The 23693-nt window shown below is 33.4% G+C and overlaps 3 protein-coding genes across 3 annotated transcripts; 2 read left to right on the top strand and 1 right to left on the bottom strand.

The window, feature by feature from the left end:
- Window positions 1-470: 470 nt before the first annotated feature.
- LOC132699999 (L-xylulose reductase-like) lies at window positions 471-2185 on the top strand. The gene is made up of 4 exons (XM_060667036.1): window positions 471-537; window positions 585-756; window positions 813-1097; window positions 1950-2185. The coding sequence occupies exons 2-4, from the start codon at window positions 596-598 to the stop codon at window positions 2044-2046; spliced, it is 543 nt and encodes a 180-aa protein (XP_060523019.1). The 5' UTR covers window positions 471-537; window positions 585-595; the 3' UTR covers window positions 2047-2185.
- Window positions 2186-2483: 298 nt separating this feature from the next.
- Window positions 2484-23645, top strand: LOC132699736 (L-xylulose reductase-like). The gene is made up of 6 exons (XM_060666606.1): window positions 2484-2640; window positions 22362-22442; window positions 22500-22671; window positions 22721-22839; window positions 23161-23359; window positions 23410-23645. The coding sequence occupies exons 1-6, from the start codon at window positions 2589-2591 to the stop codon at window positions 23519-23521; spliced, it is 735 nt and encodes a 244-aa protein (XP_060522589.1). The 5' UTR covers window positions 2484-2588; the 3' UTR covers window positions 23522-23645.
- On the bottom strand, window positions 10290-12911 carry LOC132699556 (acylcarnitine hydrolase-like). Its single transcript, XM_060666346.1, has 7 exons — window positions 12875-12911; window positions 12291-12802; window positions 12095-12233; window positions 11692-11867; window positions 11514-11640; window positions 11277-11409; window positions 10290-11222 (listed from the first exon to the last, which is right to left on the bottom strand). The coding sequence occupies exons 1-7, from the start codon at window positions 12909-12911 to the stop codon at window positions 11036-11038; spliced, it is 1311 nt and encodes a 436-aa protein (XP_060522329.1). The 3' UTR covers window positions 10290-11035.
- Window positions 23646-23693: the final 48 nt, after the last annotated feature.

The raw sequence follows: 23693 nt of genomic DNA, 5'->3' as shown, positions 1-23693 counted from the left end.
TAATAATGGAGAATGTTAGATAAAAAGGAGCAGAGAGATCACCTAGAGCGTAGAGTGAAAAGGAATGGCTAAATTGACTCACAAAAAGGCAAAATTTATTGTTATTAATTAATAAGCGGATAGATTAAAAAATATAAATGACAGTATAAAACCATTAGTTGACATTAAAAAAAAACTGAAAGAAAAAAATGTTTAGAATTTTAAATACAATACAATAGATACGTTGTTTAATTTATTTAAAATTAAAAATGCAAAGTCAGGTTTTTAAAAAATTATCAGTGTTTTCATAAATAACTGTCATAGACTTGCCCTAATAATAGTGGATGGTTACTGAGTTCTCAAAATTTGCTGTAGGTTATCATACCAAATTTAAGCTGGACATTTTTCATTATTTTATATTGTTCAAGTTTATCATACCTATCAAAAGATGTGCTATCATTAAACGTATCGCGATAGGAATTGGCGCTGAATTAGCTGAGCGGTTGGAGAGATATTTCGGAAAAGTCATTGTGGTCGACATATCAAATGAACGCTTAGGTAAATAAAGTAGCAATTAGATAGCCTATTAAAATTAGATACACTAGATAGCCTCAAAATGAGGATTCCGTCCGTTCAAACAATGAAAGTCAATTTGGCAGACTGGCACGAAACGCGAAAAGCCGTCAAATCTTTGTTGCCAGTCGATATGCTCGTCAACAGCATGCATATTTCCGAAGCAACGCCATTTACGCAAATCACAGAATCGACTTTTGATAAGTAATCCACCACGACCCATCAATGCCTTCAATCTTTCTGCACGAACTTGATTGTAGAGTATTTGGAATCGATGTTAAGGGAATATTTGGTATAACGCAAGTTATCGTCGACGATCTCTTGAAACGAAATCAATCGGGCTCCATAGTGAATATTTCCTCTAATCCTCATCAATCCTCTGATCATGTCCTGCAGAACTTGTCCAAAGAAACTGTCGCAGCTTTTACGAAAGAGTTAGCCGAGGACGTGGAGTCGCGTAATATTAAAGTAAACAGTATCAGTTCTGGTGGATACGTCTGTAATGAGTCCCATCCGCAAACGGAGTGTGTTGATTACGTACAGAGGTCAGTTGCAAGTTTTGAGCAAACGCCGCTTTTTGATAATGGACATATACCGTCATATTATTTATAGAAAAAATAAGTCATTACCAAAAGTAAAATCAAGTTTAAAATGTAATGACAGTGTGTAGCTGCTATTGGATTGATAATGGATCTAATTCCAAAGGTGTATTTTGATTTCGAATTAAGCACAATAAATATATTTTGATTAACTCTTTTGGTAAAATTCGAATTCATTATTCAATCAATTTATGTATTCAGGAAGACAATATTCTCTTTTAAAGTTTTGAGAATTAAGATCCAAATTGAGAGATTGCCAACTTATGGTAAGTATATCGCCGGAAACACTAAAAAATATGCATTGTGAAATTAAAATGAAATTTGCTTCGAAATGTGTTGGTTTCACAAATATGTTTAATGAAAAAATGCGACAATCACAAGTACAATTTGCGAATTAATACAAAAATCGGTTGTCCCCAAACAAGTTTTGGGAGATGTCAACCGAACCAAATAATTATAACACCCTCTTGTGAGTAATACTTGCACAACCTCATCTACATCTAAAAACTGGATAGAGCTTTTTCTGGCTATTGGTGTTTGAACTTCGTGGCTCGAGCTTGAATTAATACTAAAGAAGCAAAGACTAAGCCAAAGTAACAAAATCTGCTATCACACAATATAAGCATTCTATTTTCAACAAATAAAAAATCGGCAATAACAATAAGGTTATGTTATTCAAATAAACACCAATAGCGAGGAGTTGTCACGTGACTGGCTGGCGCCAATAACTGCAACGGTCACTCGCGTCACACTCACAGCAACAATGCATACAAAAAATGGACAGTATCTTTGTTACAGGTCCGTTCATCCATCTGATGTGGTCGATGTTGTAATTTACTTGTTAAGCGATCGGTCCAAGAAGATCAATGGACACTGCGTCACAGTAAGAGGATAATTTACAGAAGATTGCTTGCAAAAAAAGATCGCATTTTTTCTAAGAAGCAAATTACCACATTTAAGGTCCTAGAAGACCGTATTTCTGTTCTGGATGAAATCTTATAATTGTGTCCAAAAAAAATAAACACTTCGTTAAAATGTGCAAATGTGTAAAATGTGTGCAGCAGCAGAAAAATCAAAATCTGTAGAAATAAAATTATAGGTATATACATTTTAACAAAAATATTTCATTGATTGAAAATATGACTCTGGCATTTTAACCATTGCTTGTGCAATTCTTAACTACATTTTATTAATACGATTGGATCCAACTATCAACCATTTTCGAAATTGCATAGCAGCCAAATTGCAATAATTTGTGATCATTTTTTCCCTCAAAGAATAATTATTTTCCAATTTTCGTATTTGGCCATCAACACGCAATGGTTTTTAATGTATATTTTTATCTCGTCATTTAGGATTGTTCTTTATTTTTCGCTAGTCTACAGCTTACGATTATTCAAAACTATTCGTGCAACCGACATTGTCAGATTAAAAAATATGGATATATCTTTTGCTGGAAAACGAGCTCTTGTAACTGGGGCTGGATCGGGTAAGTTTGTTCGCCAGTAGGGAATTAGAACATGCTAATTTGAAAAATATTGCTTATAAAGGTAAGTTTATATTATTAAAAGAATCACAGTTCATAAACAAATAATTTAGTAGTTCCATGTAACAAAGATAAGCAATTAAAAATTGTCAAATTTAAATCCTAAAATAACTTAGAGAACGACAACGCGTTCGTCTTGGTGGTTTTAATTTTAATTTCAGTCTTGATCCTGTCGCTTGCTTTTGTTATCTTGCGTTTAGTATCAAAAAGAAAGTTTTGGCAATGACCGAAGCCGATTTTTTTAAAGTTCTATCCGATAATTTACGGACTTTTTCTCTGGATTTGAGAAGAATTCAATAATATACCATTAATATAATATAAAATTAATTTAGAAATAGCGCCGGAATATTTATGCACCTCAATAATTCACTGCAAAACCATAAGAGAATATTATAATAAACTATTTTAACACGACCGAAACCAGCCAGCAAATATTCAAATCAAAAAACTATACGATATGAAATTATTTTTACATTTAATCGAAATCGTCTTTTCGGAGAAAATTTAAATTTATGGTGCCTCCACCATTCGTCAAGAAATAAACCACTCCGTCGGTTACTAACGAATCATATTTTTCCCTTTCTTCTATTCGAAAAAAATTCCGTTTACCGCTGGACTATGGAGCATTAATTCTCAAACAATTAGTAACGTTTCATTCCGTTGTTGCATCATATTGCATATATTTCATATGAAACGTATCGCTTTGCGAGGTTTATTATTTTGTTTAAACTCTTTTAAACAAGAAAATATTGTTTATAGTAATTGATGGCTCAACACAGTAGAATGTAAACATTTGAGAAACGAATTTATCTAACAAATAAACAAAATTACTCAACAAATATTGCTGCAATTTATTTATTTATTGCGAATTTAATTACAATGACATCTCAAAGTCAAACGAAAAAAAAAGTGTAAACTCAAATAAATTAATTGAAGAAGGTAGTGTTTCTATCAACATAATTATAACATTTACCTATAATTGCCTACCTATTATTGTAGAGCAAAACACATGTTTAAGCTTTAAATATATCGAAAATAATTAAAAAAAACATCTTTAAGAGAAATTGATTGGAGACAAGAAAAATTTTTTTTTGTTTTCTTTTAAAAGGCAGAGTATTATTTTAAATATTGATCTTTGAACTTTCTCAACATGTGGTTTAACGTCTATTTCTCATCCAGCAACTTTTTCTAAATTAGTGCTATTAAACCGTAATCAAAGTGTTTTTGAAATAGGCTGTTTTCTTCACGAAACCTTTCTAACCGCAAAAGATTTGCTTGAAGTTCCAGGCAGCTCTCTTGTCTCTTTATATTTGTAAACACTTTATTGTCATCTGCAAATGCCAAAATTTTTTAAGAAAGCCAAGATTGGGCATCTCCGGAAGTTACGTAAAATGAATTTGACTGAAGTCCAGTTATCGCTACAGAGCTCTTTCTACGCGACATGTAGGAGCTAGAAAGCTGCACATTATAGAGTGATCAAACTTGTCAAACGCCTTACTAAAGTCGGTAAAGACTACGTCCACCTTCCCACCGTTACCTATTTGCGCTGATACATTGTCAGATAAATATAAAAAGTTGGTTTTCCATGTCGTTCTTCGATTATTTTATTTTTAATGTTTTCAAGTATTTTACCAAAAATACATCACTCACTTATTGATCAATAGCTATGAACATCTCCCATATTTCCACTCTTAAATGTAGGGATTATTTCACTATAATTCCATTCTTCTGGCAATACACCAGAAGAAAAAACTTTGTTAAAAATAATAGTAAGCGGTTTACCCTATTTTTTTTTTTTGAGTATTATTCAAAAGAATTATTCTGATGATTGTAATAGTTCTTTTTTTTGTTAGTTATTTAGCTAGAGAAGTTTCTCGATCTGGTCAAAAAAATTCACACTATCAATTTTTAAATTATTTACCCCCACTTTATCAATTGATTCGGTCATGTAAATGGAATTTTTGCCCCAGGAAGAAAAATTAATATTACTTCCGCAATAATTTATAACCCATATATCCATATAATTTTTTCGCCTTCAAAACCCTAAATTATAGAGTTGCAGGCGGATGTACGAGTTTTTGTCAGACTAAATATTTTTATTCAATTGAATTGAATGAATGACGTCCCGACAACAACAGACAGGCGAGAGAGGGTCTGGCTCGATGGAGCAACCAGTTCTAAACCTTCCTTCTGACACAGATAAATAGCCATCATTCAACAAATACCATCTTTTAATCACACGAAATTTCAGCAAATGCTAACTAAACACATAGTTTTTTACCAGACTTGTCTACTAAATCGTGAAGGGCTTTAGTAAATATTAAATGTTCCAAATAATCGTTTGGATTTAGGAAATACAGGAAAGAAAATTATTTTATGGCGTCTGAGTAAACGAGGTGCTTGAAATTATCGACAGTGCGTGTGATAAAAACTAAAATTATTGCGCATTCTATATTTATTTAATTTAATAAATACAAAAAAATATGTAGTGTCCGAAAATCCTCTGGATAGTGCTTAGGTGCTCTCGAATCGAGGACATATAACAAATAAACGAGCCGTTTATATTAAACACTGTACACTGACAAGATATTCTGGTATAAATAATTACTCAAGACAAAATGTCTTTAGCGGCATTACAAATCTTTCATAGTTTATAATATTTTTGACGTTATCAGGATGTTCATTGCATGTTTGGTGTTGCTATATATATATATATATATATATATATATATATATATATATATATATATATATATATATATATATATATAAATTTTGTTTCCTGGTGTTGTGTGATTGCAAATTTTTGTATTTTAAGTTTTATTTAAAATTCTATACATACATTTACGTTGTTCCAAAATACTTTACCGAGCTTCCAGAGCCCTGTATAGTTTCTTCGTGTGAGTTAATCTGTTATAGTTAAATAACATCTTTAGTATTTTATTCTGCAAAACTTGCATCGAATTGAAGTTTACAGCCCCACAGGCATATTACGAGTGAAATAAAATTTGGCTTAATAAATGCGGTTCCTCAGCATACTCTCTTAATACAAAAAACTTTTTAAATGCTAGATTTGTTTTGCGAATTCCCAACGCATTTTGGGACGTATACATTTCTCTATAGAAACGTAACAACAAGCAGGGATCGTCTCTAGTTTCTCGCTTCGGGTTGTTAAACTTACGGGGGAAGGTTTTCAATGAACGACTGTCTCGCCATCTCTTTCGCCAATGGCTTCGTTTGACTCTCGATCATTGAACAAAATTCTTCTTTCTCCTTTTTTGCACTCTTCTTCCGGTCAATTTTACGAAAGGTAAATCATATAAGTGTTTCCTTTATATATCGAACAAATCTCTGGAATATTGTTTTTGGGTTCACATAAAAAAATCACGACGTCGACGGCGTGCCATATGGAATATATTACGAGCTGAGTAAAATATTGGTTTGTCTGACTCTGCAAGTTGCTTTATAATCTATAAAAAGACGATATTGTATATACCCTATATTAATATAAAAATTACCTCATGTAATCAATCGATCCACTTGCTTATAAAGAACCGAATTTTAGAATGAAAAATGAGCACGAAGCATCATTTATATTTTCAATAAAGCAGTATTTTGCAATATTTCTATAAATATTGAAGTTAATTAGTTGTTTCAATCGAATAACATTGAAAATAAGTTACGAGAAACACGGGCAATATTTTTCACAAGCGTGACAGAAATGCCTAAATCAATCAATAAGTTCAAGAGGGCTTTAAAATTTGTCAAATTTTAGATGCCCCTATATAAATGTTACTGAAATTCCCTAGTTAATTTTTTTTAAACCTTGAATAAGTCTTATTTATTATTAATTCAACACACAAGGCCAATAGGTTCTAATTGCCTTAAAATTAACTTCAAAACTAACTTTTAGAATATGGCAAAAAAGTTAAGTGTTCAGGAAACAGTTCAATTAAAATAATTCGATTACATTGATTACATTCCGGAATACATTTTTGCAAACAATGCTTTTCTATTACTAAATATATTTATTGATTATAAGATATCACCATTGTCGAAGGCAAGATCGTTAATGATTGTGCAGTGTTAACATTTTATAATAGATCTTCAATTTAGAATTCAAGAGTGTCTTACTATTAATCATTATTAATTATTATATTATTATATTATTAATTTCGTATAAAATGTAACGTCAAGGTCAACGTTTGTAATAACTGATTCGATAGTAATTTATTTAATTTATATTTTTAAAAAGTGGTCTTTTTTACGAATGTGTACATATGGAGCTACACTTTACTACATTAAAATCTAACAAATTACCTTTTCACCACTTTAATAAATTATTAACATCCTCTTGCAATATCCTACAATCATTTTAAGTCTCTAGTGTTCTGTATATTTTCATGTCGTCCGCATGCAGCAAGATGTTCTATATCATTTATGAATAATAGAAATCATAGTGGACTTAATGTTGATCCCTGAGGCACCCCTGCGACATAGTGCATTATTTTTGTTAAATAGGATTGCAGTAAGAGGCAACAGTTCTTAGATAAGGAAAATTGACTTACTTTTGAAATTATAGTACTATGGTGAACTCGATCGAAAGTCTGTAAATATACTATCCGCCTGCCCTCCAGATGGCATAATATTTGTAATAAATTCTGCAAAATTAATTAGATTTCCCACAGCAGATCTGGGTTCTCCAAAACCATAATAAATATGAAATAACTTTTGCTTTATGCCGTTAAATGTTAAAATAGTTGCAATGTTACATAGGCAGACTCAATCTTACTAGTAGTTCACACGAGAAATTGCAGAAAACAAAAGTTTAGGTAGTGGAAAAATAGATATCAATGAAAACTAGAATATTAAAAATTGTGTTTATTATACATTAAACTCATGTCATCCTTTTGCTCTTGAAATGGTCTGGTTTTATGAATAGCTTATTAGTTTCGAAAAAACGACTTTGTATCATAAAATCGCTTTGCATGTTGCATTTTTTTAATTCTATTAGCTATTTTTTAGGATGGGAAAAATTGTGGAAAGACATTTGACTGGATATGAGGGATTTTATTGGACTATTTTCCTAGCGGGTGCCCAAATTATTCGGTCTAGACGATGCTTAATAAGACAATTTTTTTTTTTAATTTCTCGTCCATTTTGTAAGAACGTTCAAGGTAAATGCCGCAACGAAAAAATATAATGAACATAAGTTTTGGCAGAAAACCTCTGATCATATAGAACCGCGGAACAGTTTTGAAATTACTGCGAAACAGTTTAAATGTGTGTAGTTGCAGGAAAGTTTGAGTTTCATTATGCATTGTTGAGACCTTATTGAATTACATTCAGAAAATAATAATAATAATAATAAGAATATATTTATTGTTATAACCATCAAAGTTACATAGAAATAGTTACATAACTAAAGTTAAATAAGTGATATAATTGTCAACAATAGGCCTTGTTAGGGCAACCGTCTAGAAGTTCTAGATACTGTTCAGGCCTCAATTTAACATCGAAAATATAATAATAAAAAATTTCGTAGAATTTATTTGAAAGCGCCAAGCGTAGACACACATAATTCTAAAGAAAAGAAAAGAGAAGAAATGGAGGGGGAAGGAAAGGAAAGGGGCACATGTTTTGTAGAAGAGTGCGTACGTAACAACTGCTTTTTGAAGTTATTCCTAAACGTTGAATTGGACTGATTAATATTAAAATTAATAACAGAGTTAATGCAAATGGCTATATTATAGGAATATGATCTTTTAAATAATTCTCTGCGGTGACGGGGTATAACTAGTCGGTGTCTTCCACGCAGATTCAAATTGTGTATTTATATGTTAAGAGTAATTTTTCTGTAAAGATAAACAGGTAACTTTGTTTTAAGAATGTTGAAATAAAGAGAACTTATTCGTAATTTGCATCGAAGGTGCATATTAAGCCAACCCGCCAAATAGTTTACACGATTATGCAATATCGAGAGCGGATATATCGATTTGGTTATATTGAGTAGGAACGCGCCAATCCATCGACGAATAGTACACAAAACACACGTGCCATCTTTCGAAGGGAAAACAAATTCGTGAATTAACTATATAAATAAAATAATGCCTTTATTTAAAATAGTTATAACAATTGTAGAAGTTTTACCCACAATAATAAAACTTTCTCATTTCGAACTTGAATGCTCTAATGTCAGAAAGACTTTTTATGTTGGGGGGGGGGGAGTATACAACTAGAATCAATTAGAGGACCCAAATTTTTAAAAGAGTGTGATGGCAATATTTTTCTCTATTTAAAAATATGTTAAAATTATCATTGCTACTAATAATTTCCTTTTTGCATCCGAAAATCCATCCAAAATTTTATTTACAGCTAAATCCAGGTCGCCTAACTCAGAATTGAACAATCATTCGAAAATTTTGCGAAATTGGACTATCCAGGCTTATGGACCCTGCGGAACACCCTTACTGGCCTTAGCAAAGTCAGAAGTTTTTTAAAATTACTTCATCCAAAAGTCCTTAATTTTGTTAAAAGAATTGAATGAGTAAGATTATAAAAAAAAATTGCTATAATCTAGTAGAATAAGACATGTATTTAGCGGTAGCGTTAAATATATCTTTGGTAGCGTTTAGTAGCGCTGGAGGTAGAGTGAAACTCTAAAGTAGGGCTGACTTAGTGACTTAGTTGACGAGAAATATTTTTTTCGCAACCTTTGAAAGGTAGAGGTATTGCATTAGCACTCTACGGTGCTTTAGGTAATAATGCAGTAGTTAAACAGTTGTTAATAATGTACGTGATGTGACCTAATAATTCAAGAACAACCAGTTTAAATTGTCGACCGATGGGAAATAAAATATTATTACGTTACCCCGTAAAAAACTAGTTTAAGAATGTATTTCATTCTAAAACGCGTATATAAAATTCTTGATGCCTCAAAATGCAATCCCTAACATCTATTGCAGTATGAAGGCCTTGTTCTGGAAGTCACACAAAAATTGAAATAGAATGGAATAAAATCCAGTGTCCTGAGCGACTAAGAGAACAATAATGGATGGTTTACTTCCAGTGATGTAGCACACTTTATACTTATTGCAGGCTTATTGTATATTCCACAAAGTCTAATGCACTGGAGAGTGTTGCTTTCTCCTTCCAACACGACATAATATACCTGAATAACTTTGAATTTAAGGACGGAGGTGTTGTGTTACGACTAAATATATTGAATATAAAATAAATCGGAAAAAAAATATCGGAAATGTCATAAAAGAAATTAGTCTCTTTCGCACCATTTGATTTTGATTGGGTTCGTTTGTATATTACGCCCGATTGAAAAAAAGTGCATAACAATTTAATTAACCGCTGACATACTTTCCGCAATTAATAGTGAATTCCTGAAATGCTATCGACTAGCCCTCTGATTTATCCTTATATCGGCTAAAAATTTATCTTCCTTTTTATTTGAAATTTTAAATAGATACTTAACGGCGAAATATTTTTCGAAATTTGCTTGTCATTTAAGAGAAATTTCATCTTGAACAGTTCACAATCTAATCTAGTATTTATCGCATAGAATGTGATGCTATGAAGAGCTCTTACAAAGAGTACTTTAACCTTAAGTTACAAGCTGCAATTGATTAAAGTTTGTGCCAAAGAAAAGCTTAATGCGAGTGATTTACTAGCTCCTTTGAATATCGCTACTCAAGTAAGTGAAATAATGCCGAATAGGGAAAACAATTAAATTCCACTACTTTAGCAAATTAAAACTAGGAAATCTCTTCGATAAAGCTATGTTAATTGTTATTATAATTTTTATTATTGCGTTACTAACCAATACTATTTAGTACCAAAACTACTTTGAAAGTTGTATTTTGCATCTAATTACTCTGCAAAATACGATATTTGTGGAAGTCTACAGCTACAGCTATAAATTTTATTAATCATATTTTTCGAAAATAAGAAAATCGCCTTTTCCCCGTTCATCCATATTAAGGACTAGAGAAACTGTATTGCCTCGAACGAATACATATTGTATGGCATAGGCACTTAGTAATTTTGCTAAAGTAAAGCGGCAGCGCAGACTAAGTACATTATCCGAAATTCTAAAGCAAACTGAATCGTTGCACTTCAACATAAAGCACAAAAGCTCGATTCAGCCACTAAGAAATCGTATTGTGAAGATGAAAATTTGTGCCTCTCAACAGATAAGCCCAAAATGTTTCGTATGGAAGTTATCTTGAATTGGTTTTATGGAATTTGCTTCATTCACAATACTCAATGTGAAACAGTCAGTATTTACATATTTATTTATGAATACGAATATTAAAATAACAGTGTATTAAAATCCTACAAAAGGTTGTTGCCCGTAGGTGTAATACACGCTATTCCACATGGCCATCTGTTTAGCCCTTAGGTTGGGTTTTACCTCTAAAGAACTATCTATATCGAGGAACTGTATGTTACTTGGTGAAACTAAAGGCCAAGTCACGTTTAAAAGTGCATCCGATTCATCAGGGGTGGGGTTTCTGAAACAATATTTTATTTAGTAAAACTCTCGCGCTACCGGAATGCGTACTTACAATGTCTTCGCAAAATTTGCCCAAAGTCTAGTTATTCTTTTCCTCGTCAAGAAATCTGCATCCGTCACCAGGGGTATAGCAGATATGTTAAAAAGATAAGGCAGTTCGTCGCTGTGGCCTGTTTTCCCAACCCCTAAATGTCAAAAAGCCACACTCAATATGTCGTTTCTTGTTTTTATTCTCTAATATAAGAGTTTCATTTTGTTAGTTTTTTGGTGTTTGGTGTGTAATAGGTACCTTCAATTTTAGTTCGGTTTTCACTGGCAGTCCCATAAAACGAAAACTGATATATATATACCGGCGTGTAATTGGACTGAAGTTCTGCCTGCTTGAACGAAGATCTCACAAAGAAGGCGCTGCTCACCTAAACGTGGTCTTTGTCACAATTGTGCTTCGCGCCATTTTGAATATTTACCTCTGCGGCTGCTGCGAGATTTTGGATAAAAGATCCATTCGCCTCCATGTACGTTTCCTTGATTATATTTCCAACCTCAGTCAAATTTGTTCCCGGCAATGGTGTCAAATCTCCAGGTATTAAATTTTTTACGTCAAAATCGAAGAGCAGTGCAACGAGTAGTAAATCTAAAGGCACTGAAATTTGTTTAAATATAAAGTACGACTATTAATTAGATCTACAAACAGTTTAAGTAGATTTTCATCCCGTTGAAAATATTAGAGAGAGGTTCCAAGAGTTTTTCTGTTTTACTGATATTTTTAATTGGTTCGTAAAATATAAGGGATACTTGAGACCTCCATGACAGAGATGGGCATTTCATTTAATAGTATCGAAGACCATCACTCGCACACTCATCACTTACGCTTAGACTGCCCAAGAGCTTCCTCCGCAACATTACTGATCATCAGGGGCACCTGAACAAAATTTCCCGATTCTATGTGAGGAAAATTAACATCCGTCACGTAAGCATCGTCATTTTCCGCTTCTAATACAATGCCAGTCTATAAAAAAATCAAAAGAATTCCATTTGTCTATAAACACATTAAATTAAGGTCTACCAGAAGCGTAAATCCTCCAACAGGAGTTAAAACGTCCACGGACAGATTTTGAAGAAAATCTCTTATTTCGACGGTGGTATTTGCTTCTGTTATGGTCCAATCTAGATTTTTCGCTAAACCGTAGGCATTAGTTTTGGGATCACTTTGATACAAAGGCGATAACGAACAACCACTCTGACAAATTGCCGCCCTATACAAACCCTGAGATTTTTTATTCGCGATGTGGTGGCCGATAGATATTCCACCTGCGCTTTGCCCAAACAACGTAACTTTATCCGGATCGCCTCCGAAGTAAGCAATATTTTTTTGCACCCACTGAAGCGCGAAAAGTTGGTCTTTCAAGCCGGCGTTGCCCAGAATGACATCGTCTCCAGTAGATAAGAACCCGTAGACTCCTAACCTGTAGTTAAACGTGACTACTATCACGTCTTCATTTGCGAGATCTCCAGGCGCGAACTCTTCAAAAGACGAACAACCCGCTAACAACGCACCCCCATAAATCCAAACTAGCACTGCTAATTGTTTTGTATTCTATAAAATTTTCGTAACAATTTCCTGTAATTTTTCGAGAAGTATTTACTTACATTTCGAGCAGGCGCATAGACATTCAGGTATAAACATCCTCACTTTGCGATGAATCGCGAGTTCCTGCTATACAGCATTTACCAGATCGATTTGCTTCTAAAACGTCTTCCCATGGTACAGGTGGAGCAGGAGCCTGAAAGGCGATCAAAGCAAAAGTGCTTAGATAATAATATTCGCTTATTAGTTGTTTATAACAACTGGAGTGAATTTTTAACAATACATTCATAATTCCACGTTCGAGGTTACTGTTGCGACAGTAATAAAGTAATTAAGAAAATAACGACAACAACATAGGAAAAAAAAAAGCTTCACCTGTTTTGAAACATTTTGGTTATAACAACGAATTTGAACGAATGTAAATAATGACAATATAAAAAGAGATTACCTGAAATCTTAACTTTCCGAGCGGTGGAGAGGCGAATGGAATTCCCTAAAAAGCATAGAAGCTAACGTTTGAAGTGTTGATTTCATGACCACGGATTTTACCGTCCGGAATATCAACAATAATATCTGCTAACTGAATAAATGAAAAAATTATTCAATAAATTCAATAAAAAATTGCAACTCACCGCAGACCCTAATAAGGTCACGCTTAGTTGAAATAATATTTGAAACATTTTGTGAAAATTGATCATTCATCAACCAATTATATACATATATATAGGAACCAAAGTCCTTGAAAGATTAGCGGTCAATAAACCAGGTATAGGTAGGTGCATATAAAGGACTAGTGGCTTCTCAAAGAAGTGTTGGTTTTGGTATGGTACCGGTGTATCCAATGGAGATCGAGTCGTAGCGTGTAAGTCAGCATATCGGTAGCGGCTCTTTTATTATTTGTAGAATGTGAAAGAAACCCAAACCTTCCAGGTATTAAACGCTTAAAGCTCCATCGAACCCAACATACTCCACCCATATTCGATGAGTTGAAAATCTAGTAACTTTATTGGACATAAAATAACTAATAAGTAATTTTTATGTCATATGGTATACGAGTAAATATATTTTAAAAATTTTAAACCCAAACGCTTGATCTGATAACAATTTTCAAATGTTTGCTCTGAGTCATAGCGCTGATTAAATCACGAATGAATCATATTTTCTACACGCTACCTACAACCACATTGCTTTAATTGCATTGCATTAATTTACATACAAACTTATACACGTGGATAATATCAAGAGCGACTTAATAATTCCAGTTATATAATGCTATTTGAAATAAAAACAGACACAAAATGAACTTACATTGAGTTTTCGCTTCTTTTTGAAACTAACGGCATTTGGCTCCTACCTAAATGGTTGGTTGCATTTTGCTGATAAGGGTATTTCATGGCCTACGTCTATGGTGTGTTAGTTAAATCGGATCATTATATGATTGTTTCATCTGCAAACCCTATAAGGGTAAAAATGACATTCGAAATAGAGACGTGAATATTACGTACTTAACGGCTACAATTGTTATAAAATTTAAATAAAGCTTCCGATTTTTGCTATTGATGGATATTTTTTTAGGAACAAGGGTCCGTTTAGTAAATGTGTTTACGATGGGTACGATTTGGAGGCACAGGTTAAAGTCAGACTCAATTTACTGACGGATTAAGACACTCACAACGATTTGCCAACCCCTTTCGAACAAGTCGTGTAACTGTTCCGAATAAACGAAGACTACATCATTGTTTCACGTACTTAAACTTAAAAAGTTCAGTCGAAACTACGTATAGCTTAAGTAAAAGCTGCTTTTGAATTAACTACAACTGCTAGACACACTCGTAGAAACGTATTAAAATATTACGAAAATTTATTTCCATTTTTTGGCCACACTAACGTAAACAGTATTTTATGATCTCCGAAAAATCTGAATCTCTTGAAAAATTCCTTGTTGAATATCTAAATGTGTTGAAAATTGATGCGCCGTAGGCGGTACTGATATTTTCTGCGCACATCTCTACATTTCACCCACTAACTTGCACTTTGCACCATTTTCTTTCTAAACACCGATTTTAGTACACTTAACTCGTTTTCCCAGATCATTTAACGAGGTTTAGACATATTTTGACAAAATAATTCTGTAGAAGTGTCGCATCCAACCTTATTGACCATCTGTCAACGACCATATTGGTTGCCTCCATTTTTCTAATAGCTATATCATATAAACCAATCGAACTTGCGTTGATTCAAATAAATAAACTGATATTTTTGAGTTTTATCTCCCCCTGATTAATTTTTATAGTATCACATCACTAGGAGAAGAAACTTAAATAATAATGGCTTTGGAAAATACTAAATTTTGATTGACTCTCCGCCACTTACACAATGACACCCACATGTGCGAACCTTACCGATGTAACTGGCACTTAATAGAAGGCGAAGGGGCAGTTAAAGTGACGAGCTGACTGTACAGGGTGTAAATTAAATGCGCAGTGTATATATTTGTTTTTGAAAAAATCGACGCTCGTGACAAATTTATAATCTATATAATATAATAAACAAAATTATAATGTTAGATACTTGGAAATAACCTTATGACATTTATCGGCGGATGGTGGAAGCGCTATCACTCAAAAACTTCAACATCATCATGGTTATGGAGTTAGTTCTAGGTTGTTAAAAAGAAAAACCTACCGGAGCTTACTTTAAGAATTTACGCACTTCTTACAGGTTTTTAAGCGCAGAGTATAAAAGTTTTATAAATTGCTTGAGAGACTTTTAATCAGGTGTATTTGTTATTTGGGTGCAATTCATTGTAATTGAAACCAACTGAATTTATCTTTTTTTTTCATTAGACGTTTACAATTACCGCAAAATCCGTTTTATAGATAGGAAAATTAACAACAACAACAATTCGATTACTATTTGGACACTAGCATCATTTTGGGCAGTATTTGATTATGCATTCATACATTCGCTAAAAGACTTAATAGGGAATTCGATATTAGCAGAATTAATATATTACTATCAATAGAATAATTTTATTTTCGCAATTCGTAACATCATACTCGCTGCATATAGCTTCAGTATTATAGAAACGTTGGGTTTAATAAAATTATACCGTTAGCTCTCTTTTCCAAAACGAAAGGACAGGACAGGTTATTGTAGAAATTGGTATTTTACGAAATAAAAACATCCTCTTCATCACAAAACTCGACAGTGTTTTTCAATACAAACCTCTTAATTAGTTCTTGTCTGGGCAAGATCCATAAATGTTGATATTAAAATTACAACCTCGGACCTAAAACAAGTATTGCTTTTCCTTTTGCCTTAAAGTCGACGAATAAAAATATTTACTCAGTAGCTTAATGGAGCTAATAAATGCACGGTCGATAGAGTAGACTAAAAACCCAAGTTCGAAAGCTTACAGATTATATTACAAATAATCTTGAATATTTCTGGGCACTCCTCTTGAAACATTATAACAATATTAAACATCATTTCATTAACCACAAATTCTACCTTCAGGAATCTCAACTAGATCAAGAAAAATAACGCATTGCCAAATTTGTTCGTCACTCCGTTTTATACAGGGTTAGTCAAAAGTACCCCGAAAGTCATGTATCTCAGGAATTATAATATATAACATACTCTATACACAAATTTAACGGTTTTTGCAGGAATGACCAAATAATAATAATAACAATAATAATTATAATGATAATAATAATTTTCAGCTAATCCGAACAAGTTAAAGTATTGATGATGATCTGTTAAGTGCGTGAATTATTTTGTACAGTATACCAAAATACACTTCAACTTAAGAAGTCAATTGTAGCCCGCGACTTAAATCCCCTATATAGATTTTTTCTTTTGGGTCACCTCAAAACTAACCCCTGGCTGACTTAATAGAGCGGATAAAAGCCGAACTCGCTGCAAAACACCGTAGCCACTTAGGACATTGTCAAGCAGAACGACTTAAGTTCGAGCATTTATTAAAATAACTTCTTTTTTCGTTGTTTTCAAATAGTTTTTATTGTTTTTTAAGTTTACCAATTCATTAAAATCATTAATTGCGTCGTTCATAAATGTAATTCTGGTTTATTGATTAAATTAAATTTTCGTTTTGTGTTATTCCTGCAAAAACTGTTGATTTTGAGTATGAACATGAAAAATACATAGAATTTTATTAGCAATCCAAAAATGGAATAAAAACATACCCTTTTAATTAAAAATACGAAAGTTTGGTAGCTTAATAATCCGGTATATAGAAATTAAATTCCTTGAAAAATCACCATGGAAAACAATGTAGTGCAGCAGCTTTTTTAACCCTTGAGGATTTAAAAAAACAAGCATGAAGAGGCCTTATCGCAAATGTTAATTCCTGTTAGATTGTTATTTCGTTCTTTATCGACTAGCGAGGTAAGCAGTAAAGTGTTTTTGAAGATAACATAAATATTTTATTATTCATCAATTGGATATGAATCAGTCGAAATTGAATCAAAGTGATAATTTTGATTTGTATCTCTCCTTTAACTGAAAATACTGTACTTGTTGAATGATAATTTCTTAAATAGAGACAGACACTTGAAATGATGAAATGTTGATAATATCGCATAATTGTGTATTTTTCCTTCTTTTAAAAACGATCACAGATATCAATTCGTAGTCAGTAATCATCCAAATATATTTTGGTATAATTTAATAAGAGTTGAACGCATTCGAACAACAGATATCGACACCAAACCATTAGCCATACTTGTTTACATTATTCGTGAATAATATCCCATTAGCGAGGCATTGTTTAATCGAAATGCCTCGAAATAGAAGGACTGAATATGAGTTAGTGTGTCCTCGTGCTTGTCACACTTATTGTATGTTAAAATCCACAAAAGGAACAGATGTAACGAAAGACAATTTCAACCGTTTATGGACCTCTTACATACCCCCGGAAGTTTCCCTTTTCCTGAGGTTCGCGGTGTTAAAGCCAAAAGGCGTGTTCATAGAAAATTTGGCCACTAGTTTTAAATCAATATAATGTAACCTGTTTTTGCAACTCAAATCGCATATCAAATAAAATGTAAATAAAAATACAAAAAGGATTTTTTTGAAACTAGTGGAAAACTAAATACAGGTTTTAAAATCTATAGGCATTGATAACTTAAAGTGTACTTTATTTTATATAGATCAGGATATGGAGACTGCAATAGGATGAGTGCAAGTTCCAAGAGTTAAAAATGTTTGCACGGTTAAGACCAATAAAAAGTTTATCTTGCGTTTTACGGGTTGTACTAAAACGCGATAGCACACTCACACGATTATACGATTGGCACCTTTACACGAGCCAAAAATAAACGTAAATAATATAAGTCTCGGCCGTATCAATCGAAAAGCAGCGGTATGACGTCACGAGTATTGCCGCCCGTTTAGTGTCGTTTAAAAGGAATATCGGGGTGTCACAACTTGAATTGTATATTGCAACTTAAATATTGGGTTTTGAGTTTTGATATTTGGTTTGCCAAGACTTTTTACATTTAATTATTATTATTTAACTAATTAATTGTAAATCAAAAATGTAGAGGGCGATTAAAGAATTAATGTTTTCTCTATGTGTAAGTGATGAAAACTACCATAAAAGAGATATATCTTTTTTTGTACTCCCTTTTCTGAAATGCCCGATTGTATAACGATCTAGCCTGCGAAAAGTGTATTACCCGCGGCTTCAACTTTGACGTTTGTCAATTCTGACGGTCAGGTCAGTCAGTCGTGTAAACTTTTTAAGTCACTCGTTGATTAAGCACTCGCCGTTTACCTAGGCTTGTGGAATTGCTCGGTCAATTTTTTTTGCGTCAATTGACCGATCAGTTTACCGGTCAACTGATGGAAATAATTTTAAAAATACCATGAAATTTATATATATATATATATATATATATATATATATATATATATATATATATATATATATATATATATATATATATATATATATATATATATATATATATATATATATATATATATATATATATATATATATATATATGTCGGTCTAGAACGTTCTACGCCGTTTTCCGACACCTAACCTCCACTCTTCTCTATTTAACCATAGCTGGTCTGGTAATTCTCTTTCTATTAGTTCCTTTTCTATTCCCTCCTTCCAACTTTTTCTAGGCCTTCCCCTTTTATTTTTAACTTGCGGTGTCCACAATAGTATTTGTTTCGGGATTCGGTTTTCGGGCATGCGCTGTACGTGTCCAAACCATATAAGTTGTTTTGTTTTTATGTCGTCTACTATTGTATGTTTTATTCCCATAATCTCTCTTATCTTTTTATTTGTTAATTTTTCTTTTTTTGATCTTCCAGCCGATCTCCTCCAGAAGTCCATCTCGGTTGCTAGTAACATATTTTCTGTTTTGTTCTTTAGCTGCCATACCTCACTTCCGTATATGATGATACTTTTTATTATTGTATTATATATGGTTTTTTTATTAGTTTTGGATATACTTTGGTCCCACAAGATCCCATTCAGCATGGCTATTGCTTTTCTTCCTTGTATTATTCTTTCTTTTATTCCCTCATCTAATCTTCCGTCCTGCGTTATTTTTAGTCCTAGATATTTATACTCCTGGCAGTCTTTTATTAGGCGTCCGTCTTCCAATGTTATATTTCTAGATGTTCCTCCTACAGTCATACTTTCAGTTTTTGTGATGTTAACTTCTAATCCCCATTTTCCATACTCTTCTACTAACTTTCGTGCCATATATTCTAGATCATCATGATCTTGTGCTAAGAGTATTTGATCATCCGCAAAGAAAAGGGTATATAATGTTGTTTCATTTAATAGTGGGATTCCCATTCCTCTGCATTTGTTCATCCATTTTTGTAAGGCTTGTTGTAGGTATATTTTGAATAATACAGGAGACAGGCAGCATCCTTGTTTGAGGCCCTTTGTAATTGGTATGGGCTCAGAAAAAGTGTCCTGTATTTTGACTTTAGCTGTTATATCTTTATATAGATTTTTGACCGCTTTTATCGCATTTGAATTAATGTTCGTTTTTTCTAAAACCTCCCATAGTTTCTCTAGAGGTATGCTGTCATAAGCCTTTTGAAGGTCTATGTAGAGGAGATGTACCTCCTGATCTTTGGCTGTTTTTTTCTCTAAAACCTGTGTTACTGTATACAAATGGTCTACTGTTGATCTCCCAGCTCTAAATCCCGCTTGTTCCTCTATTTCTATCTCTTATATTCAGCTTCAATTTTCTTTTTCAATATTTTACCATATACTCTACTTAGTGTGCTCATTACTGCTAGTCCTCTATAGTTTGAGCAACTGTCCCTACTTCCTTTCTTAAAAATAGTTGTGATATAAGAGCCTTTCCAGTCACTTGGTATATCAGCCCCGTCTATGCACATCTGAAACAATTTTGTTAGATGGCGATATAAATTCTCCGTCCCGTATTTTATTAGTTCTCCTGGTATTTCTCCTGGACCAGCGGACTTTCGGTTTTTTAGGTTTTTACATATTTCTTTAACTTCTTTCGTCGTTATTCTTAACGGAGATGCTATTATTGTTACTTGTGATATTTCATTATTTGTTTTAAATTCTGTTCGGTTTTCTGTAAGTAATGTTTTGAAATGTGTTTCCCATTTGTCCATTGTTATTGTTGATATTATGTCCTTCCTTTGGTTTTGCCTTAATTGATTTATTAATCGCCAGCTCTCCGTACTTTTTGTGCCACCTAGATATGTATTTATTTTGGAGCAGTTTCTTTCCCAGGATTTATTTTTCTTCTCAGTTATCTTTCTTCGAACGCGAGCTTGAGCTTTCTTATATTCCGTTTTGTCGCCGTCATTTTTTTTGTTTAGGTATTTCTGATATTTCTGTCTTTTCTCTATTATGTCGTTTTCTATATCTGGGTCCCAGAAATACGGTTTTTTAGTTTTTGTAGTCTCATATGTTCCTAATGCTTCATATGCAGCCGAGTGGATGCACGTTTTGATATATTCATGATATTCTTCAGGAATTTGGAATCTCGTTTCTGTTAACTTCTGATCTAGACGTTTCCTATATAGTTCCCTTGTACCTTCATGGTCGAGCCCATCTAAATTATATCTTTTTGTAGTTGTTTGTATTTTCGGCTTTTCTACTTCGTGTTTGTCTCTTTTTGTGTTATGTACAATTGTGCTTCTGAGCAAGTGATGGTCGCTACCACATGTGACTCCCCTAAGGACCCTGACATCTTGTACGGTCAATTTCGTTTCTTGTCTCATAATTGTGTGATCAATAATTGATTTTAGGTTTCTTGTAGATTGTGTCCACGTGTATTTATGAATGTCCCGATATTGGTAGAATCCATTCATTATTTTAAGATCATTTTGTTCACATAAAGCTATCAATCGATTTCCGTTATCATTTTTTGTCTCTTCTCCATATGGTCCTACTACTTGGCTGTCTCTATTTTTGCCCACTCTGCAGTTCAAGTCTCCAAGTATAATAATTTCTCTCGTTTTCCCTACTTTTGTTATTTCCTGGTTTAGGTCCTCGAAGAATTGGTCTTTTGTATTCACTAGAGAGTCGTCATTTACTCCATACACACCAAAAATAGTTACTCTGTACCCATATATAGTTAAATTCATCTTAATCATTCGTTCACTGATAGCTTCCCAAGAGTGTATGTACCTCCTCAGCTTTCTTTTTATCAGTATGGATATTCCTTGTTGTGCTCTCCGGTCTTTCGTAACTCCACTATAGAAGTGATCGTAATATCCCATGCTTTCCGATCCTTGTCCCTTTCTCTTCGTCTCTGTAATTACCGCAATATCTAATTTAAGAGTTTTTATTTCTGAGATTACTTCATTCATTTTCCGGGTTAGTCCTTGAACATTCCATGTCCCATAGTTCATTGTCCTTTTTCGTTGCTTAAGTCTTTTTTGGTTTTTCCGTCCGATTCCGAGGCTTTGGTTAGGTTTTTTAGCATTTTACAGGTTTTTAAGGGTGATAGGGAGCTGGCCTATCGCCCCAACCCTCCTCCTTTATCCGGGCTTGGGACCGGCAGTGGTCTCTTTAGAGTTACTCAATCCACCCCTTAGAGACCCCAGGCGGAGTTCCATGAAATTTATACATATTTATATTTATATTGTGCGTAACGTCGTTGTTGCTTCGTTCCGGAAGCCAAAGGGAGTCGATATTATTATTGCCATTCACCGAATCGTTACGTATCGTATTCGGATAGTACGTGAAGAGGGTAATAGGTAAATTAAACATCACAAACACAATAATTTATCATAAAATAAATGTTATTATTAAATAATTAAAACATTTTTAAACTAGTGGTCGATTGACCAGTCCCAACATTACGTTTACCACACTTGTTGCATAACATACTATTATAGATAATCGAAAAAATAGTGAGCACTCTTTATACACATTAAAATAAAAATTAACAACCTCCAAAAAACAATTAAACTAGCAGGATTTATTAAATTAATTATTTAAAAAAAAATACTTGCAATTAACAAGACAATTGTATGCAATAATTCGAAATGTTTTAAAAGGTATAGGACGAGGAGTGGCCGTTCGCTTGTCCAAAGGCGGTGCTAAGGTCGTAGCCCTCGACATGAATCTGGAAAGATTGAGTGCGTATTGTTAGCAGCAGAACGCAATTCAGAAATTCATTACGCTCAGTTTTTCAGTGGAACTAAAACGAGAATTTCCGTCGATAGAAACCGTTCACGCGGACTTAAGGAACTGGGATGCTAGCAAAAAAGTAATCAAATCAAGTTTGCCTATCGACTTGTTGGTGAATAATGCTGGGATAGCTACCATCGACCGCATCACTGAGATTACAGCGGAAAAATTCGATAAGTAATTCCGAAAAAAAAATTAAGTTGGCAATTTCTCGGCGGCTTTTTAGCACATTCCACGTGAACGTCAGATCGTTGTTTCTCGTAAGCCAAATTGTGGTCGAGGATCTTTTGCAAAGGAAATCTGCTGGTGCTATTGTTAACTTGTCTTCCCAAGCTGCTAAGGCAGGTCAGTTGCAGTACCGCTTAAATTAACGACACCTGTATCTTAAGCAATATAACTGATTAAAATATCCATTGAGTAACTGAATTTACACAAGACAAAGATTTGGTACAAATGTAGGTAAAATTCAAATGTATCAAAGTAGATACAATAACCTACGTAATAAATACAATAAACATTTCTTTCTGTTTCTTCGGTTTAGTTTAATAACAAAAAAAATGCAACTAAAACTAACAAAAATGTAGGGATTCTCGTCTTATTGCCGATCTTCAGCCAAACTAGTTTATCCGCGGAATACACACTGACTTAGCTCATTTTTCTGGCTAGGTTTTCTACATCGCACGTTATATTGCTCCTCCAAAGGCGCTGTGGACGCTTTCACAAGGGCTCTAGCGATCGAAGTTGGACCACACAAGATACGAGTAAACTCGGTCAATCCGACTGTAGTTTTCACAGAGTTGGGTAAAAGGATATGGTCTGACCCGGCGAAAAAGGAATGGATGTTGTCTAGAATACCGCTAAATAAGTTCGTAATTTTTGTCGCTTGACAATTATTCTACAACAATTTGTTTTCAGGTTTGCAGAAATAAAAGATGTCGAAGATGCGATAGTGTTTTTGTTGAGCGACAAAGCAGCTATGACTACGGGAAGTTGTCTGCCAATTGACGGTGGTTTTCTGGCCTCTTAGAAAAATGCAAGTTATATGTTAATAGTGAATTCATAACTCAAATAGGGTATGGTAGTCTGTAAATGTATGTGCATAAACTGTAAGCTTCTCTCTTTCTATAATAAAACGGAAGAAGAGCAATCAAGTTTCATTATTTCATTGTCTTTCCTGTTTTGTTGCAGTTAAATTAGCA

The sequence above is a fragment of the Cylas formicarius genome, unplaced genomic scaffold (genome assembly GCF_029955315.1).
Source record: "Cylas formicarius isolate icCylForm1 unplaced genomic scaffold, icCylForm1.1 PGA_scaffold_3__17_contigs__length_32017465, whole genome shotgun sequence".
Taxonomy (NCBI): domain Eukaryota; kingdom Metazoa; phylum Arthropoda; class Insecta; order Coleoptera; family Brentidae; genus Cylas; species Cylas formicarius.
This window is presented reverse-complemented; position numbering and strand designations above follow the sequence as displayed.

What these genes read in the sequence shown, in the direction of transcription:
- LOC132699999 (XM_060667036.1), top strand. Translation starts at nt 596, where the DNA reads ATGAGGATTCCGTCCGTTCAAACAATGAAAGTCAATTTGGCAGACTGG. An exon ending in ACAGAATCGACTTTTGATAA is followed by an intron (nt 757 to 812) that starts GTAATCCACCAC and finishes ACTTGATTGTAG; the next exon opens with AGTATTTGGAATCGATGTTA. An exon ending in TGTGTTGATTACGTACAGAG is followed by an intron (nt 1,098 to 1,949) that starts GTCAGTTGCAAG and finishes TCTTTGTTACAG; the next exon opens with GTCCGTTCATCCATCTGATG.
- LOC132699736 (XM_060666606.1), top strand. Translation starts at nt 2,589, where the DNA reads ATGGATATATCTTTTGCTGGAAAACGAGCTCTTGTAACTGGGGCTGGA. An exon ending in CATGAATCTGGAAAGATTGA is followed by an intron (nt 22,443 to 22,499) that starts GTGCGTATTGTT and finishes TCAGTTTTTCAG; the next exon opens with TGGAACTAAAACGAGAATTT. An exon ending in ACAGCGGAAAAATTCGATAA is followed by an intron (nt 22,672 to 22,720) that starts GTAATTCCGAAA and finishes GCGGCTTTTTAG; the next exon opens with CACATTCCACGTGAACGTCA.
- LOC132699556 (XM_060666346.1), bottom strand. Translation starts at nt 12,911, where the DNA reads ATGTTTATACCTGAATGTCTATGCGCCTGCTCGAAAT. An exon ending in TCTATGCGCCTGCTCGAAAT is followed by an intron (nt 12,803 to 12,874) that starts GTAAGTAAATAC and finishes AACAATTAGCAG; the next exon opens with TGCTAGTTTGGATTTATGGG. An exon ending in AGCTCTTGGGCAGTCTAAGC is followed by an intron (nt 11,868 to 12,094) that starts GTAAGTGATGAG and finishes AACAAATTTCAG; the next exon opens with TGCCTTTAGATTTACTACTC.